Consider the following 23,084-nt stretch of genomic DNA (forward strand, 5'->3'; position numbering starts at 1 on the left):
ATCAAGAATAAAAAGCTGTATGCAGTATTTTCAAATACTCTGAACCTGGAACTTAACCTGGAGATTCGGATCTCTGCACCAACTTTTCTCACTGATTTTATGACTTCTGCCCTTATTTCCAAACTTCTGGAACGAAGGTTAAAACTACTGTGACCTTATTACAAAGCACTTTTATGTAAGGTGTTAGTAGTATGAATTACACTATGTTCTACTAGAAATGTAGTATTTCCAAACATATTTATTACTTTTGATGACAACTTCCTACAATACCTTCATCAGCTGAGACAGTTGTTTGTGCTCACAGCCTCATTCTGGACCTATAACACATCAATATTTCTGTTATTTCAATACAAAATTCTGAGGCAGTGATACAAGTACAGCTGTTACTTAGGCTGAGGATGGTTAAAGGAGAGACTTCTGGGAATCTTCTGTTATGCTCAGGATATGAAGCATGAAGTCTGAGGTCACATTTAAAGATATGTGAATGAAGAGGACAAAAAAGGCGTCATGCCCTAGTTCTTTAAGGATTTTTTTTGGATGAGGAAATGGTGTAGGCGGAACACAGGGAGCTGTTTTGTTCTGGTTTTTCTCCTAAATAGGGCTGTGCAGTAAAATGAAAGAGGTGGAAAGTCTTCCTTTCTCCCTTGTCTCGTTTTCTGTCTTAATTTGGCTGCTTTGAATTTCTGGAGCTTTGAAATCTATTTTGATTTACACAAAGTTGCTCAATAACTAGGTCTTTTACTGACCAGAATAATGTTGCATTCCTTCTACAGATGTTTCAAGTACTACATGGAGAAAAGCCGCTCTATATCCAAGCAAATAACTGTGTAGAAGCTAGTGAGTGGATAGAAGCTCTTTGCCGAGTAACGAGATGCAACCAGAAGAGGCTTAGTTTTTACCATCCTTCTGCTTTTCTGAATGGGAACTGGCTTTGCTGCAAGGCTACAATAGAGAACACAATGGGCTGTGCTCGTTGTACTGCGTAAGTTGTTTCTCAAATGAAAATACTTACGTTTTGTATCTTGAATCATACATTATTTGTCCTACAACTTGCAAATCTGAAGGCAAGGCTTTCCCGGTCTACTTGAACAAGTTACGCTACTAAAAAGTTTATTCAGATGCCAAATTGAATGCAGAAATATGACGTGCCTAGGTCATCTGTATGAAATAATAATTGAAATACTTTGCTGCAGAGGGCTCAGCCTGGAAGTCTGTCTGTTTCTCTAATGGCATTGTCTTTGTTTCATACAGTCACTTTTTTTTTAACCTCACATATTTTAAAACACAGTGTGCTAAGAAAATGAGATAAATAATCTTGGATGTAGATTCTGACAAAACGTTTGGTGTTTGTAGGTATGTCAGGAAAATGAATAATGTCTCATAATGCATTATTGCCTTTCTTTAAGGTGCTGATTTCTGAAAATTAATAAAATAAACTTAGCTGGATAGGTTGCATAAATTACAGACTATTTCAGTGTAAGTCCTACAAGATGACTTTTTGAAAATATGTAAATAATACTTTCTACAAGTTACTCAGTTCATTCTTACACTAGGTTTCTCAACAGTTCAGAAGATTTCTATTACTAAACTTTTGGTTGTTTTTGTCTTCTTTTTTTTTTTTAACTGTTCTGGTTTATCTTGTCCTTCTGTTCTGGTTACCTGTCAAGTACGGTAGATTTTAAAACAAGTGTTTAATTGTCATTTAATAACAATTAACCTTACTTTGATATTTTTGGAATGTTTTTCTCTTGCCATACTGAGTAATAAATTCTATTGGAAAAAGTGATTTTTAGTTTTGCTGTATTTGTTGCCCTCAAATCTTTCTATAGAACACTTGCAATGAGTGTTAAGTTTTGTGTAGCAGTTGTGAAGCTGTCTTGAGTGATAGACATATTAAAAGGCTAAGTATGTTGAAACAGAATTGGTTTTTACTTGCTTTCAAACCTTTCAAGAATGACTTCTATTGACTATCCATTTCTCTTTTTCACCTTTTAGAGATGTTCCTGCTGATACTCAAATTGAGATTGATGGAGACAGAGAGACAGAAAGAATTTACTCGCTTTTCACTATCAACATGTTTAAACTACAGAAGTTGGAAGGTACTCAAATAATAATTCAGGAAAACTATACTGATGTTCAGCGCTAATTATTTAGGCCCGTAACATCAGTTTGATATCTTAACAATTTGCCTGAAAATATTAGAGAGTAGAGAGACAGATTATATTTCTGTCTTTTTAGTGCTCTGGTATCAGACATTCTTCATTCATTTCTTTACAGAAAATCAGGCATGCACATTGTTCTAATTTAGTTTACTTACATGAAGTATCTTTAATAGCCTAAACAGAGAGACTGCACTATAGCCAGTTGCTCTTCTGTCTTTGCTCACCTTTTGCTGACTATGGAGTGAATTCTGTTGAACATGTTTGAGTTGCAAGAAAGCACTGGTCTTCTGTTAATGAGAGAACAGAAGAGAGCTGGATCCTCCAGATGCTGAACACAACCAGCAGAGAATAAGCCACAGAACTTTAAATACATCTAGTTGATACTGTTTTCTGCTTTTGTCTTAACCCATTTTATGTATAAGCTAGAGTAACTTTACATTTCAGAATCACCATTTATGTAAGAGTTAGATCTGTTTGTTAATTATCAAAATTCTAATTGGGATAATTGTGATAATTTTTGTAGAGGCTTGCGGAAGTATAGCAGTCTATCAAGGTCCACGGAAAGAACCAGATGACTATTCTAACTTCACAATTGAAGATTCTGTAGCAACTTTTCATACACTTAAACAGATAATAGATATAGTAAAAAAGCTGAATGAATCCCATGAGAAATACCAAAAGAAGAGATCATCTAGTGCTAAATATGGTAGTGAGTAAGTATCTAAATGTAATTTTGACATACATAAATGTGTATTTCTAAAAAAATAAATCACAGAACAAAGCCAGGCTTGTTGAGGTAGAGATAATTAAGCTAAAGGTAGATTTAGGCAACACAAAACCACAGAGAAAATAAGGTACATAAGTTGCAGTAATGCAGCTTTTTGCCAGTTGTTAGAAGATACAAGAAGTTCCTCTGCTGTGGGATTCATCTGTGTTCTTGTTGAGATCCCCATAAGCAGGTGCAACAATTCTGTCATTTCCTTGCAACTTAACATCTGAAGTGCGTGCAGAATTTATCCCTATCTACTTACCTTCTAATTTATTCAAAATTTTAAATATCAGTTAAGAAATATCAAGTTATATAGTATTGTAAAAATTACACTGCGGAAACATACCTTTCATGCAGTATATTTACTGTTTGTAATTCGTTTGCCATACTCAATGATAAATACTATTTCTGGTGAAGTTAAAAAAAGATCTGTTCGTTGGAGTACATTGTTGTTCCAGAGCAGATTCTCTCAATTCTCTTCTGTCCTAGCTGATATCTGTGGAACACCACTAGCAAGTTTTCTGATTTCTTCTTCGCATTAATAAAGTTTGATTCACCAGAAAAAAAAATAAATGTTCAAACCCCAATTTGGTTTGCCTTGTTTAGGATTTGACCCAAGTTTTCTAGAAAAATTGAATTTGATTTAGAGGTCTCACAGGAGAGTATGTGAGGTTTTCCACAAATCATGAAATTTCATTAGTGGTAGAAATAATGCAAAAAATATAGGTTTTCTTAATAAATTAAAATTGTGTGATGAGAACTACCAAGAAAATGTTAACCTTAAAAATATTTATGCATAATATTTTATTTTTTCCAGAGAAAATCCAATTGTTGGAAAAGTTTCCTAACCAAAACAAACTGTGGCACACTTGGATGAAAAAAGAAACTGGAAACATTCTTGAGTGTTTTGGTTTTTTGTTTTGGTTTTGTTTTTTTAAATTCATTATATGCATTTTTACAAAGTATTTAAGAATGAGCATAAATGCTAGTTGTGTTGACAATCTATTTAATATTTAATAGAAAAAAATCTACTTGGAAATCTGGTCTTAAGGTTTATTCTCATTTTGCTGAAGAACTTGAAGTTCCAGGTTCTTGAAGTAACAGGTGTGAATAAATCTAAATGTTGTTTTGCCATTGTTGTCTTATTGGAAGGAACTTTCTAAACAAATAAGCTTTTTAATGGAAGAAAATCCACATGGCATTTGTTGGTTGGATTACATCTCGATATATACACTGCAAATTTGCATGAATTTACCATGAGTGCCTGCCCTGCTGATACGGATCTTGAAATAGACATCCCAAGATACCATGACATGGAAAAGAACTGAAGCTTCACACTCAATTCATTTGACTTTTTTCCTTGTATTAAGTGTTGTTAGTACTTGATTGATCTGCAGCTGAAGTCTTACAAAATCATGCAGTATGCTGCAGATAATCTGGACAGCAGATACCAGTGTTAGTTATGCTTTTAAGTACTAAAGAAGAAGAAATCAGGGAACTTATGCTGTACCTCTTGTTTACATTTGGGGTGAGTAATATAGGGAGTAACATTAGACCACTATCTATTTTCTTTAGGATTTTTTTTTTAAGGTACATATTTTTTCTTAATCTAAAAAGAAATGCAGGGTAGCAATGTCCTTTTTAAAAAAGTTTGCCTACAGATAGAAAAGTTTAAATGTGAACAGATTGTGGTTAAGTACTGATCAATTTACATCATCCCATGTATGATTTTATTTTTTTTATAAAGGTAATAACTAGATCCAGTTCACCTTTTGACTACAAATCTAATAAATAATCTCTATTATAATCACTCAAAGCACTTTAGATATCTGGACTATCCCAGATTATTTTTAGATACTTTGTAGTATCTGCTTGTTATGATCAGTTGAATGATCAACATTGTTTTGTCTTTAAGCAATGCTTCAGTGACTGTTTTTGTATCTTTAGTTATATGGATTTGTATTTGCCACTTAACACAATTTTAAACTGGCATTCTTGACTTTAGTAAAATTAATTTTTGCTCACTTCATCTGAGAAGTTAGGTTTATGCTGAAAGAACATGTATGTATATAACCAGGAAGAAGCAAAGGTATTATTGTGGCAACTTTGCTTCACCAGTATTAAATACAATGGTACTCCTTGGAATATTATTTTTAATAATAACTATATGTGGTACTTTTATTTTTGGAGCATTTGCTGTGGGGTCTTTCGTTGTTGTTTTGTTGGGTGTTTTTTGGTTTTTGGTTTTTCTACAATCATGATTTGGCCAAGTTAATTAGGAATGTAACTTACAAATAGAATAGAAATCCACAGTGCTTGAAACTGTAAGCTGTTTAAATTACTATACGTTTATTATACTGTGGTAGGGAGGCTTTCTGTAATAGAAGCAAGTTGGCAAGACAGGATTGAAATCTCTTTTGGAATGAATGTAACTTGTTAGAATAACTACTTGGTATAACACCAGATAGACTATTTTAGAATATCTGTGATTCAGTATCTGCAACGTCACAATCATCTAATCCCCTCAGCTGTTTTTGCCTTTTCCTTTTTTACACATTTGATGTATTCTAAGGGACTTTTTATTTGCCAACAGTTGAAAATGGAGGGGCTTGGGGGTATGACGGACAAGACAGGATGGGACATAGTAATGCCAAGAAATGTTTTGCCAAGGTAAAACAGGTCCGATTAATTGCCATTAATAAAAAGCTGCCATTAAACAAAGTTGAATGTGGTAGAGTGTCAAAGTTAGGTTTTGCTGTATATGGATGAACCCTGTGGCAAAGTGTCTGTTCCTTGGAGCCATTTTCTGTTGTTTTCAGTCAAATTTATGAAAAATTAAATTGTATACTCATGCAACATTTTTTTTAAAAATATGCACTTTTTCTTTGGTACTGGAATATCTGGAAAAAAACAAAGGCCATTGAAGATTTGATTTCTCATTTTATGTTTTAAAATGCAGTAGGTGTTCTAGAATTTAATTAGGTACAAGTAGGATGATTAATAATAAAAGTTGCCTTCATTTTTATTAGTCTAGAAAGGTGATGTTATTCAGTAATTAGTTCTGTTAGGATTGTAAATTATCATTAGTTTTAATTTGTGTTATGATGATGTATTGTTGAATGTATTTTTATTTAAATTTTATTTTCTTATCAAGACATTAAAATGTTTTGTAACATTGCTTGAGAATAACTCACAAATAAATTACAACAAACTTGAGATATGCTGTGTGTTTACTGTGAGGCCTGGCTTTTTAAAATGGTAGCATTTATCTGAATTAATAGGGGTTTCCATGCAGGAGTTGGGTATAAAGAGATAAATCTAACTGACAGGAAAAAAATCCGAAATTAAGTTGAGGGATCTTGCATGGTCATCTACAGCATTGTTACATTCTAAGACTGATGGTTGGAGAGAGAAGTGATAGTTAAATCATTTAGCATGACAGCATGCATAGAAGCCTTAATAATTTGACAGTTTTCAAAGTGTTCTCAATAATGAGTCTGGTGTATTGAAGGATATCTAGTACTATGTTATTAATGTTATATGACTAACTTTTTTCTTGCTTACTGATTTGTCTTTCATTACCTGTCCTGTGTACCAGTACCAGCTATATAATTTCAGACCTATTTTAAATATATTGCATATGGAAAAAATAGTCTTTACTTTTCTCAATCTTCTTTCTTGTTTATGTAATCTGGACACTTTTTTTTTTTGCCACCTGCTCTCCCCTCCTATACTTGTGGGCATTTTTTATACGATAATTTTGTACAAGCATGTTTTAATGTCTTGAGATGTTTTGTTTCCTTGTACAGAGAGCTGACCTGTTGTCCTTTATTGCTGGTATGGAAGCTCCTATTAGGAGTTACAGTGCAAACCTTCCAGATATTTTGGAATTAATTTTGATTAATTCTGAGGTAAGCTGTATTAAGGCCCAGTCTGAGTTGTCATTACATTCATTTCCACAGATCAGAAGGCAGAAGAAGTTAAAGGTGAAATTGGAAGTATGGGAGGAATTTCTTTCAGTGGACACTAAAAAAATCTTTGTGAGGATTCTGTGGTGATTATAGCAGAGCGATCTATTCTTTTCACTGCTAATACGCTATCTTCTCTAACTGTTCCATTAAGCAGAGTTTTCTCTAAACCATGACCTGAAAAGGGCATTCCCATTAAAGATCTGTAGCATGTGTGCTGATAATACTTTCAGGTTCTGGGCTAGTCTAGCAATCATAGATGCATAAGGCCTCTGTAGCTAGAAGGTTCTTTGTAGGACTGGATTCCTTGAAAATCAGTGTGCTGGTTTCTCACACAGTTCTGTATATCTTTGTCCCACATCATACATGCAGATAACTATAGTGAGAAAATGCATACTTATAGTCTATATGTCAGTGAGCATATATATTTATCTTCGTATAGTCTACCTATAGACTATATATAAGCAATCAATAATATACAGGAAATTTCTACTCATTTGTATGTATTTTAAAGTACAAAGTTTGCAACATTTAGTCACATGATAAGGTCTGATTCAGTATTGCTTGATTCAGTATTGCTTTTACAAGACCATGTATGTGGAATAAAAATTAGGCCAATAAGTAACAACTCTCAGTAACAAGCAAGAGCATCTTCCAGTAGAATGGACAAATGCATTCAGTTTACTTAAGATTTTTACAAATAGTTACAGAAGCATATTTAGCTAAAGTTTATATGATTTATGCAGATTAAATAAATCAGAAATCATTTAATAGCAGTAAGGAACACAATAACACTGATACAGTGTCAGCTGTGATGAGACTGCTGCTGGAATACTTGGTCAATTCCTGAGATTCAGCAAATAGGCAGCTGTTTAAAAAAAAAAGTCAAATAATTCAGAGTTTGAGAGTACAGCTATAAGAACTGGGAATATAGACGAATTTTGCTAAATTACTTAGTTTAAATATGTAAGTTTAAAAAATCACCTAAATCAGGGACAAAAATTTGATAATCATTTGCTCTACAATCAGAATAAGGTTTAAAAAGATCCAATGGCTGCAGTGTTTAGGAAATGCACATGCTTTGTAAGGATGGTTTGGTTTTTTTTAAAAAAGGCAATTAGACATCCTTGCTGAATTGCTTTTAAAATATTCTTTCCATTAGTAAATGTATATGCAAAATAACAAAATTCATATAGAAATCTTACTTAATATCATGTTCCATAAAAGTGTATGACCAAGCTTTTTAACTGTTTGAGGTCATAATTATTTTAGCATAATTACTATTGCAAATGCTGTGGCAGTTTTATATAAAGTCTAATTAACAGTTTCCCCAAAAAGAGGTTATAAATCTCATTTTAGAAACATTAATTATATGGGTTTTTTTAAATACAATCAGACAATTAACTTTGATTTAAGGTCTTGTGATTTTGTTCCCCACTTTCATTCTCTATTTTTGGTCATTCTTCCTACACAGGGAAGAAAGCTGAGAGAACATAGAACAGCCAAAGTAAATCTACTGTGTGACTTGAATTCAAGACTTAAAGGTAAAAATCTCTTACCTGATCCCTCTGAAATAGTAGTGCAGATGATTTTGGCTCTGGTTTCTCAAAAAATGCACGGTATCACCTGCTTTACTCCAGGTTGGTGTTTCAGTGACAGACTCCACTGTGTCAGGGAGCAGAGAGAAGATGATGTTTTGAGGGACGTGTGTGTGTGTGTATATAACAGAAGGCTTCAAAGCCAGGCAGACTCGTGTTCATGCAGTGTTCTCCTCCTAGATCAGCATGCAGATACCATACCTACTGAAGGGTTACTTCAGTAGCTGGCTAAGAAGCTTAGGGGTGGGAGCTCCACAGGGTTTAACACCGCCTGCTCAGCCTTCGCTTTTTCTGGACACTGTGACATTGTTGCTAGGTGATACAGAAACAAGCTTTCATCAGATGGCAAAAAGCAAGTGGCGGAGATAAAATTAGTAAGAGGGAAACTTCTGTAAAAATGAAGTGATGTGCAATAATGCTCAGACCTGACATTTATGTTGCATCTTTCATCCGTAGACCTTTAAAGTACTTAATGAAAGAAGGGTAAGTATATACAGTTCAGTCTTGCTGGGGGATGGCAAGGTGCTATGTATTGTGCAGATGTAAAAAGCCCAAGAGGAAGGGGTACTTCCCTGTAGTTTCTGTAACTAAAAAGTATTTAAAGGGTGCCAGATGCAGGCAAAATGCTTTGTCAGTGCTTGGTCATTTTAGTAATCTCAAATCATGAACTAACACCCCTGAGGGTGACAGTGTAAGCTGAGAGGTTTGTACAAGCATTTTCTCCACACAATAATGATGCAATACAGCTCAAAATTCATCTTGCAAGTTGTATTTACTCCTGTACCTTTCCCTCTCTCACCTTTTCTCCTAATCTTGCTGATTTATCCTAGTATAAAGTAGACCAAACATGGTACAGGTTACCTGATTGATTTTAAAAGTATCTTAAAATTGAAAGAAAAATAGTTCTAGTCCTAGATAAGGGATCTGAAGTAAAGCATCAAGCTGTACAACTGAAAAAAAATACAAGGACAAGTTCCAGTACTGCTGAAAAATTCCATGAAAGATCTAACTTTTTAAAACACAAATCATACAATGATTTCTGTAACAACCAAAATAATTCACCTAGCTTCCTCCTGAGTAGGCGATTCATATTCCTGTCAAGTCTTCCCTGTCACACCATTCTGAGGTGGTGTGACATTTATATGGTTCTGAGGGTTTTTTGTTTTGGTTTTTGTTTTTTTTAATTATTATTTATGTTTATACTTGAATTGTATATGTATATATTCTGGCACTACCTTGGCCAAAATCTAAGTAGAAAAGTGGGTCAAAGTCAAAAAAAAAAAAAAATAATGTGGTGAGTGATGTGGTACATGGCATATAATGTCTGCAAGTGTGAATAATGAGAGGATAAACTTTGCTTCTGCAATACCTTCCAGTAATTTAAACGTGAATAAAGGGAATTTCCATAAGGCAAGTTTCTATGTGGCTTCTCTTGCTGGTGTTTTTGGTTTGGGGTTTGGTGGTGGTGGGTTTTTGTGGATTCGACGGCAGGATTTGCTAACAGTGGCTTTATGGGGTCTATCCTGATACTAGGCAGGATCCAAATATCAGTGTGATGTTAAAAATAGTAAGATAAATTGCACTACATCATGAATTTATAGGAAGTGTCAATATTTTAAAATGGGGGGGTGCCCCCTCATAACAGTAAAACAACAGAACTTGATTTTCATTTTTTAACTCAGAATCCAATTCCATTCTCAAACAGCTAACTTCAGTTAAAATAGCATAGTTTTGTGTTCACAGTTAATTTTTTTAAATTAATAAATGGAATGAGACAAGCTTTTAACTTGAAAATCCACACTGTCCAGGGGGAATAGTAATAGCTGAGTTGTACTCCAGAGAGCAAAACAATTAGCAAACAAGAACCAAGTGTAGAATTTGATAAAGTAGTCCAGGGTCTTTGTGTCATTGGCTTTAAATCTCGGCTTCAGAAGGAGAGGTGGATGAGCCTGGGTGTTGTATGAAGAATGGAGACGTTTCAGGGGTTTAGACTTAATTAAAGCAGCTCAGCAAAGTTGGGAACTACTTAGTCTCTTCTGAGACAGGGTTTTCCCATTAAAGCAGAAAGGTTCCCATGCCAAAGTCATTAACTTTTTTTGTAAAATTTCTTCAAGGATTTCCCTTCTGTATTAGGTGTTACGGTGTCCATTTGTTTCACTTAATGAGTATTGCACAATGCATTTAAGGATCTGTATTACTGGTACTTCTCTGTCTTCGAACTCATTCCTGGACTTCTATAAAGGTCGTGCCAAATCACATACGTATGTGGTAATAGAGGGAAAATGGTGGGGATGTACTTCTTTTTAACTCCACTTGCTACTCTGGGTAGCAGTATATTTCTGTGATTTCTTCATATATTTCTGTGATTTCTTCACTCCAGTCTCCCTTCCGGCAAGATCCAGTGGTATGCAGTTTATTCCATAAGTGCAGTATGTTTCTTAAATTCTTTTCTTTGGCAGATAAATTGACACAGATACTTAAGTGTTCTCATATATGTTAGTCTATTGACAGAACAAACAGTAAGTGTAATAATACAGTCCAGCACATGCATTAGTTGGCCAAGATACACACATACTTACATAACTGTTCTTTGCATTACTGTAAAACTGACATTTCCATAACAGTTTTGTTATTAGTCAAAATAATCTTCGATTCTGTGTTTCAGAGTAAGCAAGCTGTGGAAAAAACAACAAAAATCTCAAGAAGTTGTAAGAGAAAAGAACAAAAGTCAGGTCATTTTCAGACATCTTCATTCTCAGAAGATCTGTGAGAATCTGAGGGGCATTGTATGTGCTTCCAAACCACTGTCTGTGCAGTGTTCGGAGTTGAAAAGGGTGCATAGAGAATTAATATCTTCTTACAAGGTTAAGATGCATCTGTATATTAATTTGAGATGGGATTAGGAATATGAAAAGAAAATTATAACGGCAGTTATGTAGATTGAGTGTCAGACTCTTGGAGGTTTGAGTATTATTTGACATGGAGACAATCAGAATCCACAATCCTTGATGAATTACACTGCATCCTTACTGTGAAATTATTGCAGAAATTTAATTGATTATAAATTGTATAATATAAAACAATATTCCGAATTTGGATACTACCATTATGTACATCCCCATTCACAGCTGCCAAACAAGTTGGTTTTTCCCATTCTGTAGCATGCGATTGGCTGAGCAGCTGTAATTCTAGCTGAACAATCACTTGGTGGGCTGAAGGAAACTTAGCTCTAGTTCCTATATTTAGATATTCAATTTGGAACATTTTCAGTGCAGTCTGAGATAAGCAAATGCAGTCTTTCCCTGCCCAATCTGAAATAATGAGTGTTTATTTACAGTTTAAAACAGTGACAAAGTACATAGGGAAAACTCACTGAAAGAGCTATCATATTTTGTGCCATTCTCCCGTGTGCAACATCCTTAATGTCACGTGTGTCTGTAGGAAACAGATGAATTCTAGAGTGCCAGGACAGTATGTCTCCAGAACAGCTTAAAAATTTTTAGACTGCTCTTCAGGTGATAAAATAGCCAAGAAAATAATTATTAGTTGGGAAACTATTATTTTAAAGCAATATGGACAGAGTTAAAGGTACCTGTATCATAGTTGCTCTGCAACTTTCACTGCTAATGTAAATTCTGGCACTACACAGTAAAAACGCAAGTTTTGTTTTTCAGAGTAGACAAGACAAAGCGAGCAAGAGTATACCAAATCAGAAGTTACCTCCTTTCTGTTTTGAAAAAATGAGTTTTCAAAGCATCTCTTTCAACCTAATACTGAAAACAGTGTTTCATGTTGGCAATCTCTCTTCTATCAGAGGATATGGCAGTCTTTGGGAATAAATTCAGAGCTGCGTCTCGTTTGAACTGACATGCTCGGAGCTGGTTATGCCTGATGGCTTCTTGCATGAGGAGGTGAGGAGGAGAGGCTCAAGGAAGGGATCGTAGTTGTTTTAATGACCATATTTGATATCATACTGGCTTTTTTCTATCCACAGGCATCCACAGCAGTTCCTATATACTTGAGCCACTTGTTTTGCTGCCCACCCTCCCCATCGTGCAGGAAAAACTGCTTTATAGCATCACGAAGCAAACAAGTTCAGGGAATGGTTACAGGTTAAAACTAGCATTGCCAAATTATTGAAATCAGTGTGTTTTATATTTACATTTGCACAAAGTCTTCCTTGGCTTTAAAAATATATGACTATCTATGAAAAGTTCTTATTTCTGTTCACACTTTGTATTACTCAACAGCACTTGCAAAGCTGGATGGGTGCACCATGTACTGCTTTTCTACGCTAGCAATAATTCATTGAGATTGATACGTGGTCCACAGAGTGACTTGGAGCTGCTTTCCTTCTCAGCAACTTTAACTCTGTTGTTGTCTGCTCTATACCAGGCAAGCAGAAAATGAGTTTGTTTAGAGCATCAAATCACTGTGAGTTTTAACGTGGATTATATTCAGTGTAACTTAAGGTAGGAACCATTCCAATTTCAAGTATTAAGAGTTCTGTGAGTAAAGATCCTCTAGTTCCTTAATGTAAAGAAAATCTGGGCTTGGTTAGGGATCAAGTTATCCAAAATTGTTTTTTCTCAAATCAATTTTAAAATTCACATTAATTTGTACATATTATTTTATTGTTGTTACCATCTAAGAACTGAATTACACAGAGATAAATGATAGTTATTTCTGTTACAAGAAAAACTACATTTCTGGGTGAAATAATATTTTGAACGGTAAAAGGGGATTAAGAAATGCAATTTCTGTCTCTGCCCTTCCTTTCCTTTAAAATATCTATTTTTTGACTCTGTACTCTTATTTATACCATATTCTTACATATCATTATTCTTGTGCCTTTATAATCATATGTATATGTAACCCAGCTGTGACAATCAGCAGCAATTGTTATTGAAGGAATGCTGGCAAAAACAAGAAGTTAGTATTTTGAAACCTCCACGCAGCAGCATTTCTGCTGAGCACAGATAGTTTTTTCAAGTGGTAGAGAGAGAAACAATTTCTCAAGTTAGTAAACAGTAATCCAGCCTAGTTGTTAAAGCTTAGCACCACAATCTGATGTAGTTTCAGAACTGGACCAGTACTAGTACAGAACAGTGAAGTACTCTGGTTGGTATGACTTTCCTAATAGTGGGTTAACAAATACAGAATCAACTAATTTTTTCTACAGTAGAAGTAGGAACTGCCTCACATTTAAGATCTTACCTCAGCCAGCAATGTTAGTGTGATTGGAGTAATTTGGCTTGGCAAACTGATGCTCAAAGTTCAACCCAACCACCAAAACCAATGTGAACATACTGACATTTCTGCAGTGTGGTCAGAGACTTGATAAATTGCAATGAACTAATCGGAGGGAGGGGAGTGCGTGTGTGTTTGTGTACATGCAAGGGTCCAATCCAGGGCTAGAGGAGACTTTTGCCTTTAGCTTTTTGCTTTGTGGATAAGCTAAGGAGAACCACAGTGGTCCATGCACATCTGTAATGTCTTGTTGATCCTTCCTGTTCAAGGTGTACAATGGGGTATGTTAATGTTTTAGGATATAAATCCATAGATTTATAAATATATAAATCCTAGGCTGCATACAAAAATGAGTGCTCATATGTATCTAAAGCTCACAAGAAAATTATTTTGTTGGGCACAATTAGGTGCTCTGAATGTAGTTGGATCTATTTGGCAATGTCATAGTAGAACTTCTGTGCAGACGACATACTGGTAAGTCTTAATGAAAAGAAAGGTGAGCTGTTTTTAACTTTAGCTCTTAGAACTGCCATTAATTTGTCTTAAACTTTAAAGATACAATGTTCTATTTAAAGTTAACCTGTCCATGAATAACAATATTTAACAAACTTAAAGTAGGTTTAAAGGGACAGGGCACTACATTGGAAAAATAAATTTTGTGTACTTTTGAGTAAAGACTAGAAAATAAATGCAAGTTTCTGTTATATTTTAAAATAATGATGTTTTGCTTTGTTCCTGTCCACACTTCGAAGCTCCACTTTTGAAGATGTGTGTAGTTGTATATGTAAATACTTTATTTTTGAATGTAATCAGCCACTTTAAAACTCCCTTTTAGCTTTTTAGTTTTCCAGTGCTTCACAACTCTTAACCTATTTTCTGCTGATTTATTTTGTCCCCTCACAAGTTCAAGCTGTTAAATCAGCAAGTAACTTCAGGCTGTCCTACTCTGCCATTACAAAGTAGCCATATTTAACTGACTGTTTCCATGGAGGCTTGCTGTCCTCTAGCAGGACCTGGCTTTGAATTACTACCGGCTGTAGGCTTTAAGAACTTTGAACGCAAGTTATTTGTGATATTTTCACAAGAGAATGCAAGAGGAATTTTCATAGTGTGTATATGATGAAAATAGGAACAATGAAAAATGGAAATAATCTAGAAGTTGAATGTTGAGGAATGTTGCAATTTCATATCGGCAAATGGGCTGATGGGGCTGGGAGCGTATTTAGCAGTTTTGGGAACAGTTTGGGCTGGTGGTGTGGGCTGCCTGGCCTTGTCAGCCTCCTGCTGCTGCATCATGCCGTGGTTGTACTCCTCAGGGCCACATTAAGAAAACTGCTCCTGTGCACGTCCTGAAAAGGGGACCACTGCTCCCCGAGGCGACGGCGGGGAGTGGGGGCTGCCTCCCCCGCTGGGGTCCCTGTGCTCTGCCCCGTGGTGGCTGACATGTGTGTCCTCTTAATGAAGTTTGAATGGTATCGCTTTGCTGACATGATGAGGCACAAAAAATAGAGCAGCAGGAAGCTTGCCTGGGCACCTATTGCCCCTTTCTCAGGTGCACCTCCCCACAGTTGTCCTGTGGGAGCGCGGGTCTCACCCCACAGCGAACTCATCAAAATGCCCCCTGGGACCGGATCGCCACCTTTAATTAAATTTTTTTCTACTTCCTTGTTGCTGAGCGTGGCTGGCCGGTGCCGAGCGGCCACGGCGGCCGCCCGTCCCTCAGCGTGCCCGGCGAGGCCTACTGCGGAGCCCCGGCTGCCCCGGCTGAGGTGACCGTTAGCGCCGGCAGCGCGGCCTTCGCGCAGGGCATCGCCGCCGCTCCCGCCGGGCCGGGGCCGGCTGCCGGCACGGGGTGGCGCTGGAGCCCCGCGCTGCCGCCCGCCAGGCGCCGGCGCCGCCTCCCCGCCCCTCCGCCATGGCCGATGTGGAGGACGGGGACGAGCCGGGCGCCCCCCACTCGCACCCGGGCTCCGCGGGCTCCAAGGCGGGCGCCCCCGACAAGATGTTCTCGCTGAAGAAGTGGAACGCGGTGGCCATGTGGAGCTGGGATGTGGAGTGCGACACCTGCGCCATTTGCCGGGTGCAGGTCATGGGTAAGCGCCGGCCGGCAGGCCCGGGCCGTCATGGCCGCCGCCCCCCGCCGCGGGGCCGAAGGGCTGCGCTGCCGCCGTGCCCTCCGCCCCTCGCGCGGCGGGCGGAGGAGGGAGATGCGGCTTCCGGAAGAGGGGGGGCGGCCCCCTGCGCGCCTTCGCCCCAAGGAGCGGAGGGCCCTGCGCGGGCCCTGAGCTGGGCGCCCTGAGGGGGCCGTGCCGGAGCGCCGGAGGGGGCCGCACACGACTGCGGCGGGGGCGGGCGCCGCCGGCTGCCCACGGCGGTCGGGCAGCGTCTCCCGGGGTCCCGCCGGCTGCCCGGCCGCGGGCAGCGCCCCCCCCCCGCCATCTCCCCCAGCGCCGCTGCCCTGCCGGGTCAGGCCGCAGCCCGGCTGGGCCGCAGCCCCGTGCCGGCCCGCAGCGGGGCGGCGCTCCTGGGGCGGGCTGAGCTTGTGCCAGCGGCCGCCCGAAGGCGCCTTCGCCCCGGAGGCTGTTCTCTGGTTACTGGCAGGCTCGGCAAGCGCTGGGTTACAGCCGAGCTGACCGAAGTGCTCGGTGCGTGGTGCCGCTGTTCGAGGGGGTTTGTTCTGAAGAAGCAGTTGTGGATGTAGATGCAAACTCGTTTTCCCAATCTGCTAATCCAGAGCCTCTAACGCTTCCACCCAAGCCTCCTAACTACTAGTGCAGTTTGACACGTGTGAATGTACCGAAAAATCTGTTTAAAAGTAAGGGGCTACTTTACCTGGCATTGAAATCTAGAGAATCTCTTTGAAAGCAGCATCGTCGTTGACTGGCATCACTTTTTTCTGATATCTTTTACAAATACAAAGATCTTAGAAATTAATTATTTAAATTATTTAAATTCTTCCTCTACTGTATATCTAGATCCCATTTTTACTGTTGTGCTGAGTCATCCTAAGCGTAACTGTCCTCTCAGTTGGGCTTGGTACCATCCGGCAGGACCAATGACCCAGGGTTCCCTCCAGAGCACTTTGCTCTTGTAGGTCCAGGAGCCATGATACTGCAAATCCAGTCAGGGTTTGGCTTCACAGAAATGACACAAAATATGCAATGCAGTCATTTCTCATATGTGTTTTTACTGAGAATGTTCTGTGGAACAGAGAAGGCAAAAGTGTACTAGAAGAAAAAAGATGCGGCCCAGATTGAAGTGGTGGAAGATTCACCTTTTGCATAAGCATGTTTTGAAGATTGTCTGCTTCTGTATGGTGAACAGAGACCACCCTGGAAATATGAAATTGGCTTTATCTACTGCATAAGCCATAATTTTAAGCAAGTATTTCATTCTTTTAGCTAGCCTGTTACAGGGCACTATAAAAAGTCTTAAATGAACAAAATCTTACCTAGAGCTTTTAAAGAAGTTTTTAAAAAAAAAGTCTTATAATTTTTTGTAACTGGACCAAGGGAGTACTTCTTATATGAAACTAGCAGAAAAAATCTAGTAACTATTTTTTGAGAACAAACCACATTGCTAGCATGTGAAACTTGATTATTACTGACTTCAGTTTAGCAATTTCATGTTGACCCTGACAGACCCGGTCTGGCTCCTGTAGAGCCACTGCGTCTGCAGTAACCGTACATTGGAGGCAGTGCCAGACTTAAGCTGGCACTTGTTGAAAGTTAGTTTGTTTAATTTTTGTAAGGGAGGAAAGTGTTAGCTGGCTTAATATTTCTACTGGTTTAACTCCTTGAACCAATGTGGCCTTCAAGGATGACAGAAGCACAAGGGAAAGAAGCAATACAAGTATTAGCTGGAAGGGCAGGATTGCAGCAGTACTGAATTAGATTTGCTTAACCTTTCAGAGTGACACCCTTAGGGTTGTGATGCAGAAGAGGGGACAGACTACCTTGGTATGCTTGCAGTGATTTCTGTCTTCAGCTCTCTGTGCTGCTTCTCTGAAATGGCAGATGAGGGCTAGGATAGGAAAGCTGCTTTTATAGTGACTGCTAGTCTGCCACAACTTACTGCCCTGCGTATTGAGGTGACTCCAGATAGCTTGCTTCAATACCATGATACAAGTTGAAACAGTTTGGCTGAATTTTCGCTGCAGCTTGGCCTTTAAATGCTGTGGAAATCTAAATTAGAGGAACAGACAACAGGAAACTTCATTTACTGCCTTACTTCTATCTCAGTGAGGAAAGGGCAACTGTTGCAGAATTTCTTGCCTCTTTGTTCTTTACTACCTGAGAAAATGAGGAATGTCCGGGCAGATGAATCTAAAATGGAAGTACTGGCCATATCTGGCAGAGAAAGAAAAAATACTCAAATCTAAATTCCTGTAGAACATTGCATTTTTGTCTTCTAGGAAAATATGGTCCAACCAGTGACATGTAGGCCAGGTCCAACCTGTGGGACACTTTTGTTTGTTACCTTTTCTTTGGCGGAGATGAAAATGTGTTTGCTCCTGTAATAGTTGTACACTTTCTATGGTGTGTGGTATGTGCCCATATGTCTATGGCAGCTCATGTTGGGGCAAAGGAGAAACAAAGGCATTTTTCCACTGTATGTGTGTGGTACAGTATTAAGTCTGGAAGCTGTCACTTCTGTATCTTACTGAGTCCCAAACCTGCCATGCAGTCCTACAGCTACAGATTAGAGTGTATAAAGATGATAAATATTTTTAATTAGATATTGTTCCTTGTTTATTCATTTCTATTATAAAATTGACCAATATGTGTGCATGTTTATGTGGGTTGTGAAAATTACATGCAGGTATTTATTAAGGAAAACTACTATATAAAAAGTAGTAGGAGGTGCGGGTTGTGGTGAGAGATGTACAGCCTAAAAAAAAAAATCAAAATTGTGAATGATTTCCTTAAAAGGACATGCTGACATCTGAAAAACAAAGTCCTGTAATTAGGGTTTGGCTTTGTGCTTGCTCTGGACTTAATATGCCTGAGTGCCTTGGCACGGATCTGCTGGTTGTTATATCTACAAAATGGAGAAGGCTTTTTTTCAGCAGAAGTTATGAAAATACCCAAGCAATGGAAAATAAACAAAACTTGTTGGACGGTTTACAGTCCTTCTGATGTCTTTCAGATATATATTTCATTGTCATGTGCACTGTTTTAAAATTTAGGGAGGGTTATTTAATCTTAAAGGGCTGAACGTAGACATCAAAACTTGGGATTTTTACCTTTGTAAATCGGTTTTAGAGTTTATATTTTCCTCTGACAAACCTATTCTTAAGATGGAATCCTGAGAATCAAATTGAGTCTTGTTCTTGTTTACTTTTAGATGCCTGTCTTAGATGTCAAGCTGAAAACAAACAAGAAGATTGTGTTGGTATGTAGTGATTTCATTCGCTTGTTTTTCAATTGAAGCTTCTCTCAGTAGGGTGCATTTTAAAGTTTGAAGGGAATACTGATTTTTATTAAGCTCAAAAGTAAACTGGTGTTTTGTTCTACATTGTGTCATCTTTTTACATTAGTAATACTTTATGCTTTATTCTTCAGCACTAATAAAATTATTTTTCACTTTGGACATGGTGTAGAACAAAACAGCTTCAAATTTGCAGTCAAGACATATGCAACCGAGAGGTTTAAGTTTCTCTCACCCCAAGCATAATTGAGGAGATGATAATGTACACTTTTGAAGTGGGCAGAAAAAGGCTCCTTTTTTTTTTTTTTTAAGTTTGTTCTGAGATGCATGCCAGAAGACACAATGGTAATACCAATAAAAATCCTCTGTTGTGAAATAAATGTGTGTCTGGGTTAGAAGGCGGTATTTCTCCCAGTCTTAATTCAGACACAGCGGAGGCAATTGCCTGTTTGTTCACTTATCATTTGAAAAGGTGGAATCACTTGGATTTGCTATAATGCTGTTTAAACATACTTTCAATTGCATACCAATGTATGCAAATTTTTACTTAATTCTGATATATTTAAATTGAAAATAGTGAAAACTGTCTCAAACAGTTTGCTTTAAGCTTTTAAGTCATCTTTTAAACCAGTGGTAAACCTTTCCATGCCCTTGTTCTTTCTGTTCTGAAATATATTGTCTCAAAGTTAATCCACTGTTGTTTTTGATGATTGTTTTAATGAGAACTGGAATTTTGTGTTCCAGATGTCTTAATTGGCTTGCTAAGTGTCCTATTTAAGGTAGAGAGAAAACTTATAATCTACAACACTCCTCTGATTGGTACACTTGTATTCCAATAAGGAAAATGTGAACTAAAAGTAAATAATACTATTCAGGAGTAGATGCACAGTAGATAACCCTTTTTGTTGTGTTGAAATAACTATGGCCTGTGAATAAATTCTGGTCTAAGATCCCATTTTGAGGCTATATACTGTGTCAAATGTGCCTCCTTAATATCATACATTTAAGTTTAAACACCTCGTTTCAGATGAGAATTTGGTGATATTCCCTTGTGCAGTAGTCAGCAGTACATTGGCTATGTTTTGGTACTGGGGAAGATAAAGTGAAGAATTTAGCTAGTTGCACTTATTTCCTAGACAGAACTGATAAATATGTTTATACATTCACAAAACTGTCACTTCATACAAGAAGGTGAGAATATATGTATTTCTTCTATTGTAACTGGAAGCAAGGAAGAGGATTGATGACAGAGAACTGATTTATCAGAATGACCATAATAATCCAATCTCAGTGGATAAATCAGTGATAACCCATTTTGTCTCTAAAGCTTGCAGTGGTTATAAACTCTGAGAATGATAGTTTGGACCTTGCTGTAGGTGTTGATTGGACAGCTGAGCATGACTGGAACATGTTCTTTCTTCTCTTTCAGTGGTTTGGGGAGAATGCAATCATTCCTTCCACAATTGCTGCATGTCCTTGTGGGTGAAACAGAATAATCGCTGTCCCCTCTGCCAGCAGGACTGGGTAGTGCAGAGAATAGGCAAATAAAAACACTGGAAGTTTTTTTTTTTTTCCTGTTGAATTTGTTGAAATAGTGTATGTCTTATACCATATGCTTATACAAAAAGATGGAACATGTCAATCATGGCATGATTTATTTAATTTATCTGCTACAAGATTAGTGTGGTTTTGTTGTATGCTCTTTGCTGTACGAGGAGGCAGTGGTCAGTCTTACTGCAGAGATTTCCACAACTGAAAAAAGAGAGACACTACGTTAACAAATGTATCTGTTACAATTTGAGTGTTAACTGTATCAGAGCATAGAAATGTGGTGATGCAGATTATACCCTAAATACAGTTTATTTAATGTTTTTGCATAGATAGATTATTTAACTTGAAAGAGCAACCTTACCTGTAAGTCTGATACGCTGCAAAGTTTACTGTCACGGTAAAGAAATTGTTTTCTAAGTAATACTGTATACAAAACCACAGTTGGTGAGTTTTTTAGAAAATATTCTGGTTTTTAATCTAAAATGAATAGTGTGTAAAGCATTTGCTATGTGCTTTTCCTGTCACACTATACTAAGCATTTCTGATTTAGGCTTTCTTTTATGACTTTAGAAAATTTTGTTTTGTAGTATCTCTAAGTCAGTTGCTGTATTGTATTCTAAATATGATTTCTAGAACCATAGTATTAAAATTTAACCACATTAATAGTTTTTTAATTTGTATTTCTGTTAAGGGTCATGGAGACACGTATTGTTAATCCAGAGACTTTTGGTACAAATACACATATTTGATATCAGTTAACTAGAGGTGTAAACAGTCTCGCTGGTCAGCTGACTAATATAGAAAGCAAACAAAACTGATAATTTAAATATCCCAAGGAAACCAGGTACTAAGTAAATCTAGAGAAACGTGTTAAATTGTGGTTTCATGGAAATTTCTTTTTCATTTTGTTGGTTACAATGTTTTGGAAGTGAGAGAAAGCGTTGTTTCATTTTTGTGGAAATCCTCAATGTATCATCTTTTTTATATGAATTGTGATTTTTTTTTTTTCTTACAAATATTTAAGTACTTGCCTCTGACTTTCTCATTTCCCTAAATATCCAAAGTAATCGCTATTAATCTGAACATATGCTGTGGGGTTTTTTTTAATATATGTAATAAAGAGGTTGAATTACTGCTTTAAGTCTGTAACAAATTCAGGCTTAATAAAATGGCTAATAAACATGGGTGAAATTGAAGCAATATTATATGCATATAATTGTTTACTTCAAAATTATCATCTTAAATGTTTAATATTAATGCATTTCTCAGGAGATGTATATCTAGTTCTGTTTAAGTATATTTAAAGAGTTTTATCTTCACTGTATAAAGTAGTTCCAATAGCAATCTTTGTGTCATCAAGCATACATGCAGAGTTTACTGTGGTTTTGTTTAATACTTGTAATCTTGTTTTTAAAATGCTTTAAATTTTTTAAATACAGCTTTTGTCTCATTACACACTGAGATCAAAAAAATCCTGTGTCACTGTTACAGTGTATCACATCAGTTGTTATTATCCCAGATGATGTCTGTCTTAAAATAGAAAACAAATATAAAACAGGTTAACAGTAGTAATGAAGTGCCTATAGCAGTTACGTTGTTGTGGAGTATTTCTTCCTGAAATGATTGCAAAAGAAAATCTGGTTGGATGCGGAAATAATATTTAGCAGTCAAAGTTAAACTATATCTTATCTACCAAAGTTAAACTGTATCTTATCTACCACCTATTTTCTTTGCCAGAATTTGGTCCCAGGCTCCATCCTCTAACTGCTGTTACTTTCATGTAGTCCCATCAGAGGACTTCTTTCTTCATATTGCTTTGGTTTATAGGTAAATATGGAAAATACCAAAGTAATTTTCACCCTGCTTTCAGTTCATGTCACTTGCATGACAAGAATAGCTGAGAATTATAATTGTAGAAAAGGTAGAAAGGCTCAAACAGCTGTTAAGACAAATGAGGTATTATGAAAGAGAATGTTAAAATTAAAGCAACTGATATTTGTATGTATCTGTGTATTATAAGTATCTTGTTGATCAGTAATTAGAGGTTCACCTAGAATACAAGGTAATGAATTTTAAGTCCTGCATATTTTCTCTGTGATTTAGAGAAGATTAGCTTAAATCCCAGTCTTTCTATGAGCTTTGCACTAGAGAAATTTTCTTCTGTTCCAAATCATACCCTGATATTCCATTAGCATAGTTCTTAAGTACCCATTTTTAGTCTTGAATTTGTTCTCCTCTTGTACATGCAAAATAAATCAGTTTTGCTTCTCATGCAAACATAGTGTTTTATGAGTAGGTAACACTAACTTAAATAGCCATTATTGACTAATAGATTAATGCTGATCTACTTTTCTCC

At 37.2% G+C, this 23,084-nt stretch overlaps 2 protein-coding genes across 6 annotated transcripts in view; both read left to right on the forward strand.

Annotated features, from left to right (window-relative positions):
* Positions 1-6,147, forward strand: part of RASA2 (RAS p21 protein activator 2) — a 51,227-nt gene extending 45,080 nt beyond the window's left edge. For all 4 annotated transcript variants that reach the window (XM_074833786.1, XM_074833787.1, XM_074833788.1 and 1 more), the window contains 4 exons: positions 774-982; positions 1,996-2,099; positions 2,686-2,875; positions 3,749-6,147. In XM_074833786.1, coding sequence (XP_074689887.1) covers positions 774-982; positions 1,996-2,099; positions 2,686-2,875; positions 3,749-3,779 — 534 coding nt within the window. In that variant the 3' untranslated portion in view covers positions 3,780-6,147. The remainder of the gene's footprint in view (positions 1-773; positions 983-1,995; positions 2,100-2,685; positions 2,876-3,748) is intronic.
* Positions 6,148-15,628: 9,481 nt separating this feature from the next.
* RNF7 (ring finger protein 7) lies at positions 15,629-22,316 on the forward strand. Of its 2 annotated transcripts, none has more exons than XM_074833792.1 (3): positions 15,629-15,840; positions 19,094-19,141; positions 20,607-22,316. In XM_074833792.1, the coding sequence occupies exons 1-3, from the start codon at positions 15,663-15,665 to the stop codon at positions 20,723-20,725; spliced, it is 345 nt and encodes a 114-aa protein (XP_074689893.1). In that variant the 5' UTR covers positions 15,629-15,662; the 3' UTR covers positions 20,726-22,316. The 2 variants fall into 2 exon arrangements, with proteins under 2 accessions (XP_074689893.1, XP_074689894.1); XM_074833793.1 differs by having other exon boundaries at positions 15,629-15,833.
* The last annotated feature ends 768 nt before the right edge of the window (positions 22,317-23,084 follow it).

Source organism: Strix aluco, chromosome 9 (assembly GCF_031877795.1).
Source record: "Strix aluco isolate bStrAlu1 chromosome 9, bStrAlu1.hap1, whole genome shotgun sequence".
Lineage (NCBI taxonomy): Eukaryota > Metazoa > Chordata > Aves > Strigiformes > Strigidae > Strix > Strix aluco.